This window comes from Ranitomeya imitator, chromosome 3 (genome assembly GCF_032444005.1).
Source record: "Ranitomeya imitator isolate aRanImi1 chromosome 3, aRanImi1.pri, whole genome shotgun sequence".
Taxonomy (NCBI): domain Eukaryota; kingdom Metazoa; phylum Chordata; class Amphibia; order Anura; family Dendrobatidae; genus Ranitomeya; species Ranitomeya imitator.
In genome coordinates, this window is record NC_091284.1 from 31,514,728 (window position 1) to 31,534,430 (window position 19,703).

The 19,703-nt window shown below is 45.4% G+C and overlaps 1 protein-coding gene across 1 annotated transcript in view; it reads right to left on the reverse strand.

Annotated features, from left to right (window-relative positions):
• BACE2 (beta-secretase 2) overlaps positions 1-19,703 on the reverse strand; it is an 89,643-nt gene that overhangs the window by 26,879 nt on the left and 43,061 nt on the right. The window contains exons 4-7 of the mRNA XM_069760713.1: positions 12,804-12,932; positions 11,432-11,566; positions 9,527-9,628; positions 5,993-6,142 (exon numbers count right to left, since the gene is read on the reverse strand). Coding sequence (XP_069616814.1) covers positions 5,993-6,142; positions 9,527-9,628; positions 11,432-11,566; positions 12,804-12,932 — 516 coding nt within the window. The remainder of the gene's footprint in view (positions 1-5,992; positions 6,143-9,526; positions 9,629-11,431; positions 11,567-12,803; positions 12,933-19,703) is intronic.

A 19,703-nucleotide genomic window follows, 5' to 3' on the forward strand; every position in this document is an offset into this window, starting at 1 on the left:
GGTGGAATATAAATTGACACAATACAAATTAACCTGTTAAATATCTTGCATACTAAAAACACAAATTGGCCGTCTTTATCGGTGGTTACCTCAATCTCTTCAAACGGAACACTAACGTGTATCAAAATTGACACACCTCTGGCATAATTTGAGAACGTTGAGTGATACGCCTTTCTCACCCATCTCTTCTGTAGAATAGCAACCTTTTCCTTCACTAGGTGAGTTTCCTGCAGACATATCACTGAAGGCCTCTGTTTCAGTACATATTGGAAAATAGCTGTTCTTTTAGTAGCATTTGCAAGGCCCCTAACATTCCAACTTAGGATTTTAACCTCCCCACCCATTATAGCTTATAGAAACAATGAATGAGTTCAAGCTCCCTAAGGTCTCAACCCCAACTCCCACCCCCTCCCTCCTCCCCCCCCCCATCCCCAATTCCCAACTGAAATAACTCTCTATCTCTCCCCTCTCTTTAAGCCCACCCAACTCCTCTCTACTCTTAGAATATCAAAATAAACTCTCCCTCTCAATTTGAGATCTGGGAACGCTGTTTCACAGCCTAACGATAAAAACTCTGCGTTCCTTCAGCTCCCCCGCCCACCATAGCCAAAATGCAAATTTCGTTGCGCCGCCGAACACAACCTGATGATATCAATATACCATAAAGTCACAGTATAAGTACCAGTTAACTATCAAACCAAACATAACAGTGAAGGGTTAACAATTGCCTCAGTAGCACTTAAATCAGTTTCAGCGGGTCTGCCCCGTTTTGACATGCTTAGTATTGAGATCCAGCCATTGTGACGCCTCCTCTGGATTTTGGAAAAAATGCACCCGATCCAGAGCCACCACCCTTAATTTTGCTGGGTAAATCATTGAATAACGGACATCTAAGTCTCGCAACCTCCTCTTGACCTCTCCAAACTTCATCCGAAGCTTTTGGACCGCCGCAGAGTAATCCGGATAAAGGGAGACCCGATTACCATCAATGGTCAGCTCATCACAATTCCTGGCTTTCCTCAACAAAATGTCTCGGTCCTGATAGTTCAGAATTTTAGCCAAGATAACTCTTGGGGCCGAGCCGGGGGGGAGGGGTCTGGTGGGCACACGGTGCGCTCTTTCAACGGCAAACATCTTAGTAAGGCCATCTCCACCCACAGCGTTTTTTAGCCATGCCTCAATATAAGCCGTGGGGTTGCTCCCTTCCGCCTTTTCTGGGACCCCCACAATCCTTAGGTTGTTCCTGCGGGATCGGTTTTCAAGGTCATCAGTCTTAAACTCCAGATCAGCAATACGTTGAATATACTTTTTTTCCCTGTTTAACAATTCACCAATCCGATCTTCTGCACTCCCAACCCTTTCTTCCACCTCTTCCACTCTCTTTTCAACTTTACGCATAGCAGAGTTTAAAGCGACCATCTCTCCCTTTAATTCATCCGCTCGTAGGTTTAGAGCCCCCAGGGCAGACTTACAGTACATCACCACTGAAAATATGTCCTTCAGAGTCGGCTCCTCCATTTCTGGCATGTCAGACTGTGCAGGCAGAACAGCTCCTGCGGCCCTTGTAGGAGATCCCTGGTCTGACCCACTGCACTGTAGCTGAGCCCCTCCTTCCTGCTGATCTCCGGGGGCACCAGCTGCTCCAGACTCCACACTTCCAGCCTCTGACTGTAGATTTACAGCCTCCTCTGACCTGGCAAATCGCTCCAACTTAGCAATCACATCCATCTTCCTCTGATAAGCAGCGCTTGCCCTCGCCGCCTCCTCTGCAGTCTCAGCGCCATCTTGGGCCTGTGAGCTTCCCGCAGCTGTCAGCTCCTTCTGTCTCCTGCGTGTCATCCTCAGATAAGATTCCGTTCCTTCGGGTCACACCTCGCTCCCCGAGACTATGTGCACTCCTGAGAGTATGATTTGCGCTCGGCGGCGCCTCTAAGGGGTTAATACAGAGATAATGAAGCGGGAGAGCTCTGTTGCACGTCTGTTCACATCGCCTGCTAGGCCACGCCCCCCATCTGCAATTTTTCTAGTATTGCCAAACCATTGACCGATTTGACCAAGAAGGGTGCTGATTTGGTCAATTGGTCTTCTGCTGCTGTGGAAGCTTTTCAAGAGTTGAAGCGTCGTTTTTCTTCTGCCCCTGTGTTGTGTCAACCTGATGTTTCTCTTCCGTTCCAGGTCGAGGTTGATGCTTCTGAGATTGGAGCAGGGGCTGTTTTGTCGCAGAGAGGTTCTGATTGTTCAGTGATGAAACCATGCGCTTTTTTTTCCAGGAAGTTTTCGCCTGCTGAGCGGAATTATGATGTGGGCAACCGAGAGTTGCTGTCCATGAAGTGGGCATTCAAAGAGTGGCGTCATTGGCTTGAAGGAGCTAAGCATCGCGTGGTGGTATTGACTGATCATAAGAACCTGACTTATCTCGAGTCTGCTAAGCGTTTGAATCCTAGACAGGCTCGTTGGTCGCTGTTTTTCGCCCGTTTTGACTTTGTGATTTCGTACCTTCCGGGCTCTAAAAATGTGAAGGCGGATGCTCTGTCTAGGAGTTTTGTGCCCGACTCTCCGGGTTTATCTGAGCCGGCGGGTATCCTCAAGGAAGGAGTAATTGTGTCTGCCATCTCCCCTGATTTGCGGCGGGTGCTGCAAAAATTTCAGGCTAATAAACCTGATCGTTGTCCAGCGGAGAAACTGTTTGTCCCGGATAGGTGGACAAATAAAGTGATCTCTGAGGTTCATTGTTCGGTGTTGGCTGGTCATCCTGGAATCTTTGGTACCAGAGAGTTAGTGGCTAGATCCTTTTGGAGGCCATCTCTGTCGCGGGATGTGCGTTCTTTTGTGCAGTCCTGTGGGATTTGTGCTCGGGCTAAGCCCTGCTGTTCTCGTGCCAGTGGGTTGCTTTTGCCCTTGCCGGTCCCGAAGAGACCTTGGACACATCTCTATGGATTTTATTTCAGATCTTCCCGTCTCTCAAAAGATGTCAGTCATTTGGGTGGTCTGTGATCGCTTTTCTAAGATGGTCCATCTGGTACCCTTGTCCAAGTTGCCTTCCTCCTCTGATTTGGTGCCATTGTTCTTCCAGCATGTGGTTAGTTTGCATGGCATTCCAGAGAATATCGTTTCTGACAGAGGTTCCCAGTTTGTTTCGAGGTTTTGGCGAGCCTTTTGTGGTAGGATGGGCATTGACTTGTCTTTTTCCTCGGCTTTCCATCCTCAGACTAATGGCCAGACCGAACGAACCAATCAGACCTTGGAAACCTATCTGAGATGCTTTGTTTCTGCCGATCAGGATGACTGGGTGTCCTTTTTGCCTTTGGCTGAGTTCGCCCTTAATAATCGGGCCAGCTCGGCTACCTTGGTTTTGCCATTTTTCTGCAATTCTGGGTTCCATCCTCGTTTCTCTTCAGGACAGGTTGAGTCTTCGGACTGTCCTGGTGTGGATACTGTGGTGGACAGGTTGCAGCAGATTTGGACTCATGTAGTGGACAATTTGACCTTGTCCCAGGAGAAGGCTCAACGTTTCGCTAATCGCAGACGCCGTGTGGGTCCCCGACTTCGTGTTGGGGATCTGGTTTGGTTATCTTCTCGTCATATTCCTATGAAGGTTTCCTCTCCAAAGTTTAAACCTCGTTTCATTGGTCCTTATAGGATTTCTGAGGTTGTTAATCCTGTGTCTTTTCGTCTGACCCTCCCAGATTCTTTTTTCATACATAACGTCTTCCATAGGTCATTGTTGCGGAGATACGTGGCACCTATGGTTCCATCTGTTGACCCTCCTGCCCCGGTTTTGGTGGAGGGGGAATTGGAGTATATTGTGGAGAAGATTTTGGATTCTCGTGTTTCAAGACGGAAACTCCAGTATCTGGTTAAATGGAAGGGTTATGCTCAGGAGGATAATTCCTGGGTTTTTGCCTCTGATGTCCATGCTCCCGATCTTGTTCGTGCCTTTCATGTGGCTCATCCTGGTCGGCCTGGGGGCTCTGGTGAGGGTTCGGTGACCCCTCCTCAAGGGGGGGGTACTGTTGTGAATTCTGTGGCAGAGCTCCCTCCTGTGGTCACAAGTGGTACTTCGGCTGATTCTCTCTGGGAGCTTCCGTTTGTGGAGGAAACTGGTACTGCTGCTTCTGAGTTTCCTCCCTCAGGTGATCTGGTAAGGTCGTTAGGTGCTTCTCTACTTAACCCCACCTAATGCTTTGATCCATGCTTCCTGTCAATGTTCCAGTGTTGGACTTGTGTTTCTCTGGATCATTCCTGTGGCCTGCTGCTCTGCATAGCTAAGTGTTTCTTTGCTATTTGTTGCTATTTTTTCTGTCCAGCTTGTCTATTTGTTTTGCTGGAAGCTCTGGGACGCAAAGGGTGTACCTCCGTGCCGTTAGTTCGGTACGGAGGGTCTTTTTGCCCCTTTGCGTGGTTTTCTTTAGGGTTTTGTGTAGACCGCAAAGTTATCTTTCCTATCCTCGTTCTGTCTAGAATATCGGGCCTCACTTTGCTGAATCTATTTCATCCCTACGTTTGTCTTTTCATCTTACTCACAGTCATTATATGTGGGGGGCTGCCTTTTCCTTTGGGGTATTTCTCTGAGGCAAGGTAGGCTTATTTTTTCTATCTTCAGGCTAGTTAGTTTCTCAGGCTGTGCCGAGTTGCATAGGGAGCGTTAGGCGCATTCCACGGCTGCCTCTAGTTGTGTTTGGAGAGGATCAGGGATTGCGGTCTGCAGAGTTCCCACGTCTCAGAGCTCGTTCTTTTATTTTGGGTTATTGTCAGATCACTGTATGTGCTCTGACCTCCATGTCCATAGTGATACTGAATTGCCTATCACAACAGTGCCCCCTCCATATTCCCCTCCAGGAGCTTTACTGCTCCCCACACCCCATAGACATTAATATGGAGCAGCCCCTCTTCAGATATAATGGCTCCTGATTTTGGAGGCGTTTGTAGGAATTTTTGTCCCTTCACCCAGAAGATCACTTGTAAGGTCAGACGCTGATGTTGGGGGGAGGTCGGGCCCACCATCTCCGGTCCAGTTGTTGGAGGGGCTGAGGACCGGGCTCTGTGCGGCCGCTCATGTCCTCCCGCCATGTCTGTATGGAGCTTGTGCACTGGGCACGGTCATGGGGAAGAGGAAAGGATCTTACCCCAAACTGTTCCCACAAAGCTGAAGATATAACTGTCCATAATGTCTTAAGAAACTAGAACCAAGAGGCCGCGGCCGCCCCCTGATAACAGCCCATAGTATTATCCTCCTCCTCCATCTGTACAGGGGCACAATGCCGTCAGGGGGTAACGTCCTCCTGGTGTCACCAAACCCAGACTCCTCCATCCGAGAAGTGTGATCCGTCACTGCACAGAACACGTCTCCTCCAGAGTCCAGTGGTGGCAGCTTTACACCACTCCATCCGACGCTCGGCATTGTGCTTGGTGATGTACGGTTGCATGCAGCTGCTCGGCCATGAAGCTCCCGGCGGGGGTGCAGTGTTTGTGCTGATGTTATACCAAGGAGGTCTGGACTCAGCAGAGCGGTGGCGACTTTTCTGACCTCTGCTCCTCAGCTCTCGGCCCCCCACTCTAACATTACGGGGTCTCCACTTTGTGGCTGAGTTTCTGCGGTTCCTTCCACGTCTCAATAATATCACTCACAGGTGATGGGGAAGATTTAGGAGAGAATAAATGTGATGGACGGACTTGTTACCCCGGTGGCCTTTATTACAGGACAGTGCTGGTACCAGTGAGCTCCGAACCACCGGCCAAACTGGCCCAATACTTTTCTACGTATAGTTTTTCAGAATAATCCATAACTGCACCTTTTGATATCTATTGTGGATTTGCCTGTCGTTTAATACAGCTAATCCATTTTTCTATGGACATCTTACTTATTTCTGTGCAGACTAATTTCACATTCACCACATTAAGTAGTAATTTGTCATTGCTTGTGTGTATGAGGCCTAAAGTCTGTTAATCAAACGACTGTACAAATATAATTAAAAAAAAAAAAACATTGAACCTGAGGTTTTATGTCGAGACGGAAGGACATGCTGGCATTCATATCCCGCAGATAGATCGATATGTCCGGAAAGTACGCCCATGGCTCCTCCGTCTTCTCCCAGCACGCGAGCTGCAGGCCCGTCCAGAACTCGTTATTGAAATTCTCAATCTACAGAACCAACGAAAGGACGGAAATTATATTATACGTAAATTACATTTAGTATATACAGTAGTTACACATTTAATATATGTTAATCATTTTTCTTTTATCCCCACTGATCAATTATGTGAATGGTAAAGAAACAAAAAGGAAGAAAAATATTTTAACTTTACCATTCACACTAAGTGATCAGTGGGGATAAAAGAATGAATAAAAAATTAAATATGATAAATGTAATAATATATAATAAAATATATATTTATATTTAATTATTTTTCTTTTGTCTTTCATCCCCATTGACCAGTTCGATGAATGGTAACGTAAAAAAAAAATAATTCTATACAATTATTTATATATATACTAGATGGCAGCCCGATTCTAAAGAATCGGGAGTCTAGAATCCATATATACTTTATTTATTCAAATGTAAGAATAATACAATTAATAAATAATAGTAAGAAAGAACAAAAATAATAGGCAGTATATGGAGAAAACACCAAACAAAAGTTCAAAATTGGTGTGAAAATGTCACTGAACCACTTCACAACTAAATATATATAGTTTTGGTAAATGGTATTATCATTTTTTTGACGAAATTCGGCAGGAGCTTGAAGAGCAACGTCACTGGGCCCGCCTCCACGCAGTAGAAACTTGCTGTGAGGTAAAAATTCAAAAATCACACCAAAATGGCGGGCGGAGTGTGTCACAGTACGGCACGTTTCTGATTGGTCGCTCGCAGCAGGCGGCAACCAATCAGACACTGGACACTGTTGACGTCACTTATCTCCGGACATTAGCTCCGGACATTAGCTCCGGACATTAGCTCCGGACAAAGCCACGGAAGTTGGCACAAATTGCAGGAAGTAGTATTCTAGGCAATTATATATTAGATATATATATGGATATACAGTTAGGGCCAGAAATATTTGCACAGTGACACAAGTTTTGTTATTTTAGCTGTTTACAAAAACATGTTCAGAAATACAATTATATATATAATATGGGCTGAAAGTGCACACTTCCAGCTGCAATATGATAGTTTCCACATCCAAATCGGAGAAAGGGTTTAGGAATCATAGCTCTGTAATGCATAGCGTCCTCTTTTTCAAGGGACCAAAAGTAATTGGACAATGGACTCTAAGGGCTGCAATTAACTCTGAAGGTGTCTCCCTCGTTAACCTGTAATCAATGAAGTAGTTAAAAGGTCAGGGGTGGATTCCAGGTGTGTGGTTTTGCATTTGGAAGCTGTTGCTGTGAGCAGACAACATGCGGTCAAAGGAACTCTCAATTGAGGTGAAGCAGAACATCCTGAGGCTGAAAAAAAGAAAAAATCCATCAGAGAGATAGCAGACATGCTTGGAGTAGCAAAATCAACAGTTGGGTACATTCTGAGAAAAAAGGAATTGACTGGTGAGCTTGGGAACTCAAAAAGGCCTGGGCGTCCACGGATGACAACAGTGGTGGATGATCGCCGCATACTTAATTTGGTGAAGAAGAACCTGTTCACAACATCAACTGAAGTCCAGAACACTCTCAGTGAAGTAGGTGTATCTGTCTCTAAGTCAACAGTAAAGAGCAGACTCCATGACAGTAAATACAAAGGGTTCACATCTAGATGCAAACCATTCATCAATACCAAAAATAGACAGGCCAGAGTTAAATGTGCAGAAAAACACCTCAAGAAGCCAGCTCAGTTCTGGAAAAGTATTCTATGGACAGATGAGACAAAGATCAACCTGTACCAGAATGATGGGAAGAAAAAAGTTTGGAGAAGAAAGGGAACGGCACATGATCCAAGGCACACCACATCCTCTGTAAAACATGGTGGAGGCAACGTGATGGCATGGGCATGCATGGCTTTCAATGGCACTGGGTCACTTGTGTTTATTGATGACATAAGAGCAGACAAGAGTAGCCGGATGAATTCTGAAGTGTACCGGGATATACTTTCAGCCCAGATTCAGCCAAATGCTGCAAAGTTGATTGGACGGCGCTTCATAGTACAGATGGACAATGACCCCAAGCATACAGCCAAAGCTACCCAGGAGTTCATGAGTGCCAAAAAGTGGAACATTCTGCAATGGCCAAGTCAATCTCCAGATCTAAACCCAATTGAGCATGCATTTCACTTGCTCAAATCCAGACTTAAGACGGAAAGACCCACAAACAAGCAAGACCTGAAGGCTGCGGCTGTAAAGGCCTGGCAAAGCATTAAGAAGGAGGAAACCCAGCGTTTGGTGATGTCCATGGGTTCCAGACTTAAGGCAGTGATTGCCTCCAAAGGATTTGCAACAAAATATTGAAAATAAAAATATTTTGTTTGGGTTATGTTTATTTGTCCAATTACTTTTGACCTCCTAAAATGTGGAGCGTTTGTAAAGAAATGTGTACAATTCCTACATTTTCTATCAGATATTTTTGTTCAACCCTTCAAATTAAACGTTACAATCTGCACTTGAATTCTGTTGTAGAGGTTTCATTTCAAATCCAATGTGGTGGCATGCAGAGCCCAACTCGCGAAAATTGTGTCACTGTCTAAATATTTCTGGCCCTAACTGTGTATATATATATTATATATTATATATATATATATATATATATATATATATATATATATATATATATATATATATATATATATATATAGAAAAAAGGAACAGCACAAGATGTACTTATCTTCAAGTGCACGGCCCCAGGATAACAGTCCTTGTATCCAACTCTATCAATATAAGGCAAAAAAGAGGCAGCACTCCATATTTGCAATGTTCAACGTGCAGGATTTAATCCACCCACTGTTCAGGGCGACGTTTCGGCTCAGACTGAGCCTTTCTCAAGCCTTGAGAAAGGCTCAGTCTGAGCCGAAACGTCGCCCTGAACAGTGGGTGGATTAAATCCTGCACGTTGAACATTGCAAATATCACACTTTAAAAAATTCTATACAATATATTTAAGATTTTTTTTTTTTTGCATGATCAATATGGTTCGGGTGAATCCTCAGACTTGCACAACTTGAAGCCCCTGCTCTGCTGGCCCTGCTTATAATACAAGGTGGAGCCGCCGTCTCCTTCGGTGACAGTATTATCCAGTGACGTGTTGTGTTTGGTAAAGGAGAGAATGTGGCGCGATCCCAGGACAGAAAAGCAAACACCATAATTCTACAAGGTGCTAAAGGTACGACTGCGCGAGATGGATCAAAAGGTTCAATCATTACCCTATAAATTTTAATTTTTAGATTAAACTTTTTGAACAAATTTTTTTTTTCTTCTTATCTTTTAGCTTCTGGCTTTTTTTTGTTTTTGTTTTTTTATTTTTTTTTTGTTTCTAAGTAAATGGTGTAAGCCACCTCCTCCCACGGTCAGGACTTGTAGTGAATATTTCCTTATCAAAACTCACCAAAGACGTCTGAATAATCCCTTCGACCACTGCATTGAACACTTTGTCAGGCAGTCGCAGGAGGGTCGTGCCGCTGTCCACAATGGCTTTATCTGAATTGTACTAAAGACAAAAGGAAAAAAAAAAAAAGTAAATTATTCAGACAGAAAACCCACCCGAATGATTGCATCCTGAAGAATTTATCTACAGCCCTTCATTTTTAAAGAAACGTAATTAAAAAATGATTAAAACATGTGTTTTCCCTGTCATTCCCGCTGCTTATTTTATTATTTTTTTTTTTTATATAATGCGCCTTACGGCTACAGAGATATAGGCCTATTTATTTAGTAATTTTTATGGTCTTTAGAAGAGGGTGTGGCTCACAGGGTAATTATGGAGAGCAGCCTAAAGACACGCCCCTGAGGATCCTTTGAGTCATGCCCCCTTAGTACAGACCACAAAAATAGCAGGACATTTTAAAAAAGCCCATATCTCTGATTCCTCTGGAACAGTATGGAGTGTTTAAAAAAAAATCTGGTCACAAGCCAAGAAAATATGCACTGCCCTGTGTAGTGCACAGCACCGGATGTGAATCTGTCAAGAACTAGGACTGAAGTAGATTTCATAGGATCAAGGGCCTGAACTAATTTATTATTATTTAGCGGTCTTTGGATCGACCTCAAGCCATGGCGTCTTGATGGATGAATGCTCTGTAGGATGATCTATCTTGGGCAATCCTTGATAGGTTCACAAGGGTCTTCTGGCCTTGTTTCTTGTATTCTTCCAACCATGATGACCTTCTCCAGTGATTGCTCTCTTCGTTTGAGGGGTCCAAAGTAGGCAAGTCGTAGTTTTGCGATTTATGCGTCAAGTGACATGCCTGGCTTGATTTCTTCTTTCTTCTTGCCATCCATGGTATCGATAACGTCCTTCTCCATTACCACATTTCGAAGTCGTTGATTCTTCTTCTGTCTTGTTTCTTTATCGTCCAGGTTTCACAACCGTATGTTACTACAGAAAAGACCAGACTACGTATGAGCTCTGTCTTCATCGCTAGTGAAATGATCCTTCATTTGAAGACCTTGTCCAGTGACTTCGTTGTCGATTTGCCCATAGCCATTCTCCTATTAACGTCCGGTGCTGTCGCTGCAGCTTCAGTGATCATCGATCCCAGTAGGTTGAAGTGCTTTACATCTACCAGTTCATCTCCATCCATCTCAAATGTGTCACGGTCGTACCTGGCAGTAGTCAAAATCTTTGTTCTCCTTGTATAAAGTAGGAGTCCCATGTTCAAACTTTCAATCTTGACACTCCGTAATAATTCCTTCATTCCATATACACTTGTTGCCATCAACGTTTTATTGTCTGCGTATTTAAGATTGCCAGACGAATGGTCAACAATTTTGATTCCTTCTTATTTTTCTACAAGTCCAGCCTTCCTGAAAACCTGACCCAAAAGAACTGTATTACTAAAGCTACATAACTTATTATTCTAAGGGGATATTTTTTAATTTCATTTTTTTTTTTAAGTGGAAAATCCATGTAAAGGCATTGTATACAATTAGGTCCTGCTTGCTGAACGAATGCCACTCTTGCCTATGAGCTGTATCTATCAAAGTCACTAAATGCAACCTCAGGCCAAGTTCTGATTATTTTTCACTGACCACAGGTCTCCTGACCAGAACTTACAGCATCATAGGTACATATGAAGATATAAGTTAGGGTCGGGAGTCCCAAGGTCAGCCCAGGCATTGTATAGTGTGGAGTGGCACCATTACCAATATAGAAAAAAAAAAATCCAGAGCATCCCAGACCCCGAATGTCTAAAAATATATTCCAAAATGTAAGTTAGAAAAGCATAAAATCAAAAACATAAATTCGTTATAGCGACTTTACATCGTATACAAAACATTTTCCCCAATTTACCTCCGTACAACCCAGATTTAAGTTTAAGCCTCCAACTTCAAACTTGAGAACCTCTACTTGGTAATACCACTCCTCAGTGATCGGCGTGTACCAGATCTCACCGGTGTACAGACTCGGCTCAATACCACCCATGACCTGCAGGATAGAAGCATATGATAAGAAGCCAGCTACAAGACTATGACCAAGAAGGAGAGGTTAAGAAAAAGTGGGTGTTATCAGAGTTTTCATTAGGGGTGTGTACTTCTTCTCCCTCTATGCTGTTGACCAATCATAAGCAAATCAAAAGAACACGCCCCCACCACAGCTTAGAGCAGGTTTTTCAGTGCGTGAGATGTAAGGAAACTGCTCTGACATACTGGGCTAACCTCCTACATGAATCAGTGAGGGAGAAAAGCACAGCTTAATTTGGTTGTGTCACATTACAAGCCCTTTATTAGCTTTCCTGATTACTGAGTGTGTCAGTTATCACACTTATGTCTGTTGTGCTCAAGCAACTTGTAATTGCTCTGCAGTGAGATAAGAGCTGTCATTACATCTCCTATATAAGCAGCCTGTACTGGGCTACTGCTGTGTGAGATGTAAAGAGACACAAGTGTGATTACAGACATCTAGGCAGTCTGGGGGAAGGGCGGTGCAGCAGAGCTGAAAGTGCTATGAAAGGAGGGGAGCTGATAAAGGGCTTTGTAATGTGACACAGCTAAACTTCAATGCCCCTCCTCCACTGACTCACGCAGGAGGTTACACCAGGTGATCAGAGTTGTCTCATAAAATCTCCCACATCGAGAAACCGGCTCTAAACTATGTTGGGGGTGTGTTCTTCTTCCTCCTGTCTGTTGCTGCCTGCTAATGATTGGTCAGCATAATACAGGGAGAAGAAGGACACGCCCCTCAGTGAAAACTGTCTGGCAACACCGACTTTGACTTAAAATAAATAAAACATGTTTTATTCCGCTCTGCAGCCATTATTGCATTGTGTGTCTAGTGTGCTCAGGTAAACATGACAAATTTGGTTAAAGTTCCTTCCAAATGTCTTTTCGATGGAGAAAGAAAACGCAATAAAAAAAAAAAAAGAAAAAAGAAAAAGGGGCTAAATCCTCACATGGAAGTCAGAGCTATGTTCTCCCGATAACTGCTAGTCTGGAGCAGTGAGTACAATTACAATTTGACACTCATGGGCCCTAATTAAAAATCTCCAAGGAAGCTTCCAACAGTTGCAGTTATTTAATAATAAAAGCATTTTCGTGTGGGTCACAGGGACCTTTGGGGGCCTCATTGGCTCCAGGGCCCAGGTGCGATTGCAACCTCTCCAATTACACCCCTAGTTGCAGCCGATACATTGTAGAACTTAGGAGAATGTATCACAAGTACTTACCAGACTGCCTCCATTGCTGCCCTCGCCGGTGGTAGGCAGACCGGCTCCACACATCTGCATGGAGAAGATATTCGGAATGTTCTGCTGTTCTACCAGGGAGTCAAAGAACGTTTCTATAGAGCTGGAAGGCTGGAATATTAGAGAAAAAAAAAAAAAAAAGTAAAAAAAAATGAAACAAAAATGTTAGCAGGATTTAAGAAGGTTTTCTCGGATTTTCCGTCGTCTCAGAGCTGCTGAGTCAAAGAGATGGATTTCCTAGGAAAAGCGCCATATGTATGGGTGTGGCTGTGCCTGGTACTGCAACTCAGTCACAGTCATGTGTAATGAACTGATCTGCCCTGACCACAAAATCTAACTTGTTCCAAACATGAGGGGGATGTATCTACAGTACAGACAAAAAGTTTGGACACAGCTTCTCATTTAAAGATTTTTCTGTATTTTCATGACTATGAAAATTGACATTCACACTAAAGGCTTCAAAACTATGAATTAACACATGTGGAATTATATACTTAAAAAAGTGTGAAACTGAAATGTCTTTTATTCTAGGTTCTTCAAAGTAGCCACCTTTTGCTTTGATGACTGCTTTGCACACTCTTGGCATTCTCTTGATGAGCTTCAAGAGGTAGTCACCGGGAATGGTTTTCACTTCACAGGTGTGCCCTGTCAGGTATAATAAGTGGGATTTCTTGCCTTATAAATGGTGTTGGGACCATCAGTTGTGTTGTGCAGAAGTCTGGTGGATACACAGCTGATAGTCCTACTGAATGTGCAGTGGCAAAAACCAAGCGCTACAAAGAGGCTCACATGAGGACCGCCCCAGTAAAGGAAGACCAAGAGTCACCTCTGCTTCTGAGGATAAGTTTATCCGAGTCACCAGCCTCAGAAATCGCAGGTTAACAGCAGCTCAGATTAGAGACCAGGTCAATGCCACACAGAGTTCTAGCAGCAGACACATCTCTACAACCAGGCTCGGACTGGCCCACCGGGGAACCGGAGGATCCTCCGGTGGGCCCTGGCACTGACACCTGCTGGCAGGGCCTCCCCCCGCTCCAGGGCCCCCTCCCCCGCCGCCGCCCGCCTTGAATACTCACCCTGCCTGCTCCAGCGATGGTCTCGGCGTCTGCACTGCAGCTCGTCCTGAACGAGCTGTCACGTGACACCGCTCATTAAGATCATGAATATGCGCATATTCATGATCTTAATGAACGGTGTCACATGACCGCTCAAGCAGGAAGAAGGTGCTGCGCCGGCGCCGCCGCCTGGAGTCGGAACAGAGCGCGAGGGATGTCGGCACGGCCGTGCAGTGGAACAGGTGAGTATGAGGGACGGGGGGGGGGGGGGGGGGGATGAAGGAGGACAGAAGCCGGCGCGCCGAGCAGGAGCGGAGAGAAAAGCCATGCATACAGTAACAGGGGGGGGATATGAGCCATGCAGGGGGGAATATGAGCCATGCAGGGGGGACTGTGAGCCATACAGGGGGGAATATAAGCCATGCAGGGGGGACTATGAGCCATGCAGGGGGGAATATGAGCCATGCAGGGGGGAATATGAGCCATACAGGGGGGAATATGAGCCATACAGGGGGGAATATATGAGCCATGCAGGGGGAATATATGAGCCATACAGGGGGGAATATATGAGCCATACAGGGTGGAATATATGAGCCATACAGGGGGGAATATATGAGCCATGCAGGGGGGAATATGAGCCATGCAGGGGGGGAATATGAGCCATGCAGGGGGGGAATATGAGCCATGCAGGGGGGAATATAAGCCATGAAGGGGGGAATATGAGCCATGCGGGGGGGAATATGAGCCATGCGGGGGGGAATATAAGCTATGCGGGGGGGAATATGAGCCATGCGGGGGGGGGGGGGGGAATATGAGCCATGCAGGGGGGGAATATGAGCCATGCAGGGGGGAATATGAGCCATGCAGGGGGGAACATGAGCCATGCAGGGGGGAACATGAGCCATGCAGGGGGGGAATATGAGCCATGCAGGGGGGAACATGAGCCATGCAGGGGGGAACATGAGCCATGCAGGGGGGAACATGAGCCATGCAGGGGGGAACATGAGCCATGCAGGGGGGAACATGAGCCATGCAGGGGGGAATATGAGCCATGCAGGGGGGAATATGAGCCATGCAGGGGGGAACATGAGCCATGCAGGGGGGAACATGAGCCATGCAGGGGGGAACATGAGCCATGCAGGGGGGAATATGAGCCATGCAGGGGGTACTGTTGTGAATTCTGTGGCTGAGTTCACTTCTGTGGTCACAAGTGGTATTGCAGTCTCTGGGCTTCCTCCCTCAGGTGTTTTGGTGAGCTCGTTGGCTGCCTTGCTATTTAGCTCCACCTGAGTCTGTCTTCCTTGCTCCTTGTCAATGTTCCAGTGTTGGATCTGAGCTACTGCATCTTTCCTTGGGCCTGCTGCTCAGCTAGATAAGTGCTTCTAGTTTGTTTTCTGTTTTTTCTGTCCAGCTTGCTATTAACTTTTGCTGGAAGCTCTGAGAAGCAAAGGGGTGCACCGCCGTGCTGTTAGTTCGGCACGGTGGGTCTTTTTGCCCCTTTGCGTGGTTTTCGTTTTAGGGTTTTTTGTAGACTGCATAGTTCCCTTTGCTATCCTCGCTCTGTCTAGAATATCGGGCCTCACTTTGCTGAATCTATTTCATTCCTACGTTTGTCTTTTCATCTTGCTAACAGTCATTATATGTGGGGGGCTGCCTATTCCTTTGGGGTATTTCTCTGAGGTAAGTCAGGCTTGTATTTCTATCTTCAGGCTAGTCAGCTCCTCAGGCAGTGCCGAGTTGCATAGGTAGTTGATAGGCGCAATCCACTGCTGCTTATAGTTGTTGTGAGGATAGATCAGGTACTGCAGTCTACAGAGATTCCACGTCTCAGAGCTCGTCCTATTGTTTTTGGTTATTGCCAGATCTCTGTATGTGCGCTGATTACTGCACGCTGTGTTGCCTGATTGCCAGCTATAACAGTACAAGGAGCCCTCCAATGATTTCCTATAGAGGGAAAAAAGAAGTCCTGACATCATTTTTTTTTCTTAGCTCTGTCTTCAGTCTTTTTTTTCCCCTAGACATTAGAGTGCTTCAGGACACAGCTGTGGACATGGATATTCAGGCTCTGTGCTCCTCAATGGATAATCTCGTTGTAAATGTACAAAAGATTCAAGATACTATTGATCAGAAATCGATGCTAGAACCAAGAATTCCGATTCCTGATTTGTTTTTTGGTGACAGAACTAAGTTCCTGAGCTTCAGAAATAATTGTAAGCTATTTTTGGCCTTGAAACCTCATTCTTCTGGTAATCCTATTCAACAGGTTTTGATTATTATTTCTTTTTTGCGCGGCGACCCACAGGACTGGGCGTTTTCTCTTGCACCAGGAGATTCTGCATTGAGTAATGTTGATGCATTTTTCCAGGCGCTGGGATTGCTTTACGATGAGCCTAATTCAGTGGATCGAGCTGAGAAAAATCTGCTGGCTTTATGCCAGGGTCAGGATGATGTAGAAGTATATTGTCAGAAATTTAGAAAATGGTCAGTACTCACTCTGTGGAATGAATCTGCACTAGCGGCTTTGTTCAGAAAGGGTCTCTCTGAAGCTCTTAAGGATGTAATGGTGGGATTTCCTATGCCTGCTGGTTTGAATGAGTCTATGTCCTTGGCCATTCAGATCGGTCGTCGCTTGCGCGAGCGTAAATCTGTGCACCATCTGGCGGTATTGTCTGAGAGTAAGCCTGAGCCTATGCAGTGCGACAGGACTATGACTAAAGTAGAACGGCACGAACACAGACGTCTGAACAGACTGTGTTTCTATTGTGGTGATTCTACTCATGCTATTTCTAATTGTCCTAAACGCACTAGGCGGTTCGATAGCTCTGCCGTTATTGGTACTGTACAGTCCAAATTCCTTTTGTCCATTACCTTAATGTGCTCTTTGTCATCATATTCTGTCATGGCGTTTGTGGATTCAGGCGCTGCCCTGAATCTGATGGATTTGGATTATGCTAAACGTTGTGGATTTTTCTTGGAGCCTTTGCGGTGTCCTATTCCGTTGAGAGGAATTGATGCTACACCTTTGGCCAAGAATAAGCCTCAGTACTGGGCCCAGCTGACCATGTGCATGGCTCCTGCACATCAGGAAGTTATTCGCTTTTTGGTACTGCATAATTTGCATGATGTGGTCGTGTTGGGGTTGCCATGGCTACAAACCCATAATCCAGTATTGGATTGGAACTCTATGTCGGTAACCAGCTGGGGTTGTCAGGGAGTACATGGTGATGTTCCATTTTTGTCTATTTCGTCATCCATTCCTTCTGACATCCCAGAGTTCTTGTCGGACTTTCAGGATGTATTTGAAGAGTCCAAGTCTGATGCCCTACCTCCGCATAGGAATTGTGATTGTGCTATCGATTTGATTCCTGGTAGTAAATTCCCTAAGGGTCGTTTATTTAATTTGTCCGTACCTGAACACACCGCTATGCGCAGTTATGTGAAGGAGTCCCTGGAGAAGGGACATATTCGCCCATCGTCGTCACCATTGGGAGCAGGGTTCTTTTTTGTAGCCAAGAAGGATGGTTCGCTAAGACCGTGTATTGATTACCGCCTTCTTAATAAGATCACTGTTAAGTTTCAGTATCCCTTGCCATTGATTTCTGACTTGTTTGCTCGGATTAAGGGGGCTAGTTGGTTTACTAAGATTGATCTTCGTGGTGCGTATAATCTGGTGAGAATCAGGCAGGGAGATGAATGGAAAACGGCATTTAATACGCCCGAGGGTCATTTTGAGTATCTGGTGATGCCGTTCGGACTTGCCAATGCTCCATCTGTTTTTCAGTCTTTTATGCATGACATTTTCCGTGAGTATCTGGATAAATTCTTGATTGTTTACTTGGATGACATTTTGATCTTCTCAGATGATTGGGAGTCTCATGTGAAGCAAGTCAGAATGGTTTTCCAGGTACTGCGTGCTAATTCCTTGTTCGTGAAGGGATCAAAGTGTCTCTTCGGTGTGCAGAAAGTTTCATTTTTGGGGTTCATCTTTTCCCCTTCTACTATCGAGATGGATCCGGTTAAGGTTCAGGCCATCCAGGATTGGACTCAGCCGACATCTCTAAAAAGTCTGCAGAAATTCCTGGGCTTTGCTAATTTTTATCGTCGCTTCATCTGTAATTTTTCTAGCATTGCCAGACCATTGACCGATTTGACCAAGAAGGGTGCTGATTTGGTTAATTGGTCTTCTGCTGCCGTGGAAGCTTTTCAGGAGTTGAAGCGTCGTTTTTGCTGTGCCCCTGTGTTGTGTCAACCTGATGTTTCTCTTCCGTTCCAGGTCGAGGTTGATGCTTCTGAGATTGGTGCAGGGGCGGTTTTGTCACAGAGAGGTTCTGGTTGCTCAGTGTTCAAACCATGTGCTTTCTTTTCCAGGAAATTTTCTGCTGCTGAGCGTAATTATGATGTGGGCAACCGAGAGTTGCTGGCCATGAAGTGGGCATTCGAGGAGTGGCGTCATTGGCTTGAGGGTGCTAAGCATCGCGTGGTGGTTTTGACTGATCATAAGAACCTTACTTATCTTGAGTCTGCCAAGCGCTTGAATCCTAGACAGGCCCGTTGGTCGTTATTTTTTGCTCGTTTTGATTTTGTGATTTCATACCTTCCGGGCTCTAAAAATGTGAAGGCGGATGCTCTGTCTAGGAGTTTTGTGCCCGACTCTCCGGGGTTATCTGAGCCGGCGAGTATCCTCAAGGAAGGAGTCATTGTGTCTGCCATCTCCCCTGATTTGCGGAGAGTGTTGCAGAAATTTCAGGCTAATAAACCTGATCGTTGTCCGGCCGAGAAACTGTTCGTCCCTGATAGGTGGACTAGTAAAGTTATCTCTGAACTTCATTGTTCGGTGCTGGCCGGTCATCCAGGAATCTTTGGTACCAGGGAGTTGGTTGCTAGATCCTTCTGGTGGCCATCTCTGTCACGGGATGTGCGTGCTTTTGTGCAGTCCTGTGGAATTTGTGCTAGGGCTAAGCCCTGCTGTTCACGTGCCAGTGGGTTGCTTTTGCCCTTGCCAGTCCCGAAGAGGCCTTGGACACATATTTCGATGGATTTCATTTCTGACCTTCCCGTTTCTCAAAAAATGTCGGTCATTTGGGTGGTCTGTGATCGCTTTTCTAAAATGGTCCATTTGGTGCCCTTGGTTAAATTGCCTTCCTCCTCTGATTTGGTGCCTTTGTTCTTCCAGCATGTGGTTCGTTTACATGGCATTCCTGAGAATATTGTTTCTGACAGAGGTTCCCAGTTTGTCTCGAGGTTCTGGCGAGCCTTTTGTGGTAGGATGGGCATTGACCTATCTTTTTCCTCGGCCTTCCATCCTCAGACTAATGGCCAGACCGAACGAACCAATCAGACCTTGGAAACATATCTGAGATGTTTTGTTTCCGCTGACCAGGATGATTGGGTGTCATTTTTGCCGTTGGTCTCTCCATTTTTCTGCAATTCTGGGTTCCATCCTCGTTTCTCTTCAGGACAGGTTGAGTCTTCGGACTGTCCTGGTGTGGATTATGTGGTGGACAGGTTGCAGCAGATCTGTACTCAGGTAGTGGACAATTTGACCTTGTCCCAGGAGAAGGCTCAGCTTTTCGCTAATCGCAGACGCCGTGTGGGACCCCGACTTCGTGTTGGGGGTCTGGTTTGGTTATCTTCTCGTCATATTCCTATGAAGGTTTCCTCTCCTAAATTTAAACCTCGTTTTATTGGTCCGTATAGGATTTCTGAGATTCTCAATCCGGTGTCTTTTCGTCTGACCCTCCCAGACTCCTTTTCCATACATAATGTATTCCATAGGTCGTTGTTGAGGAGATACGTGGCACCTATGGTTCCATCTGTGGAGCCTCCT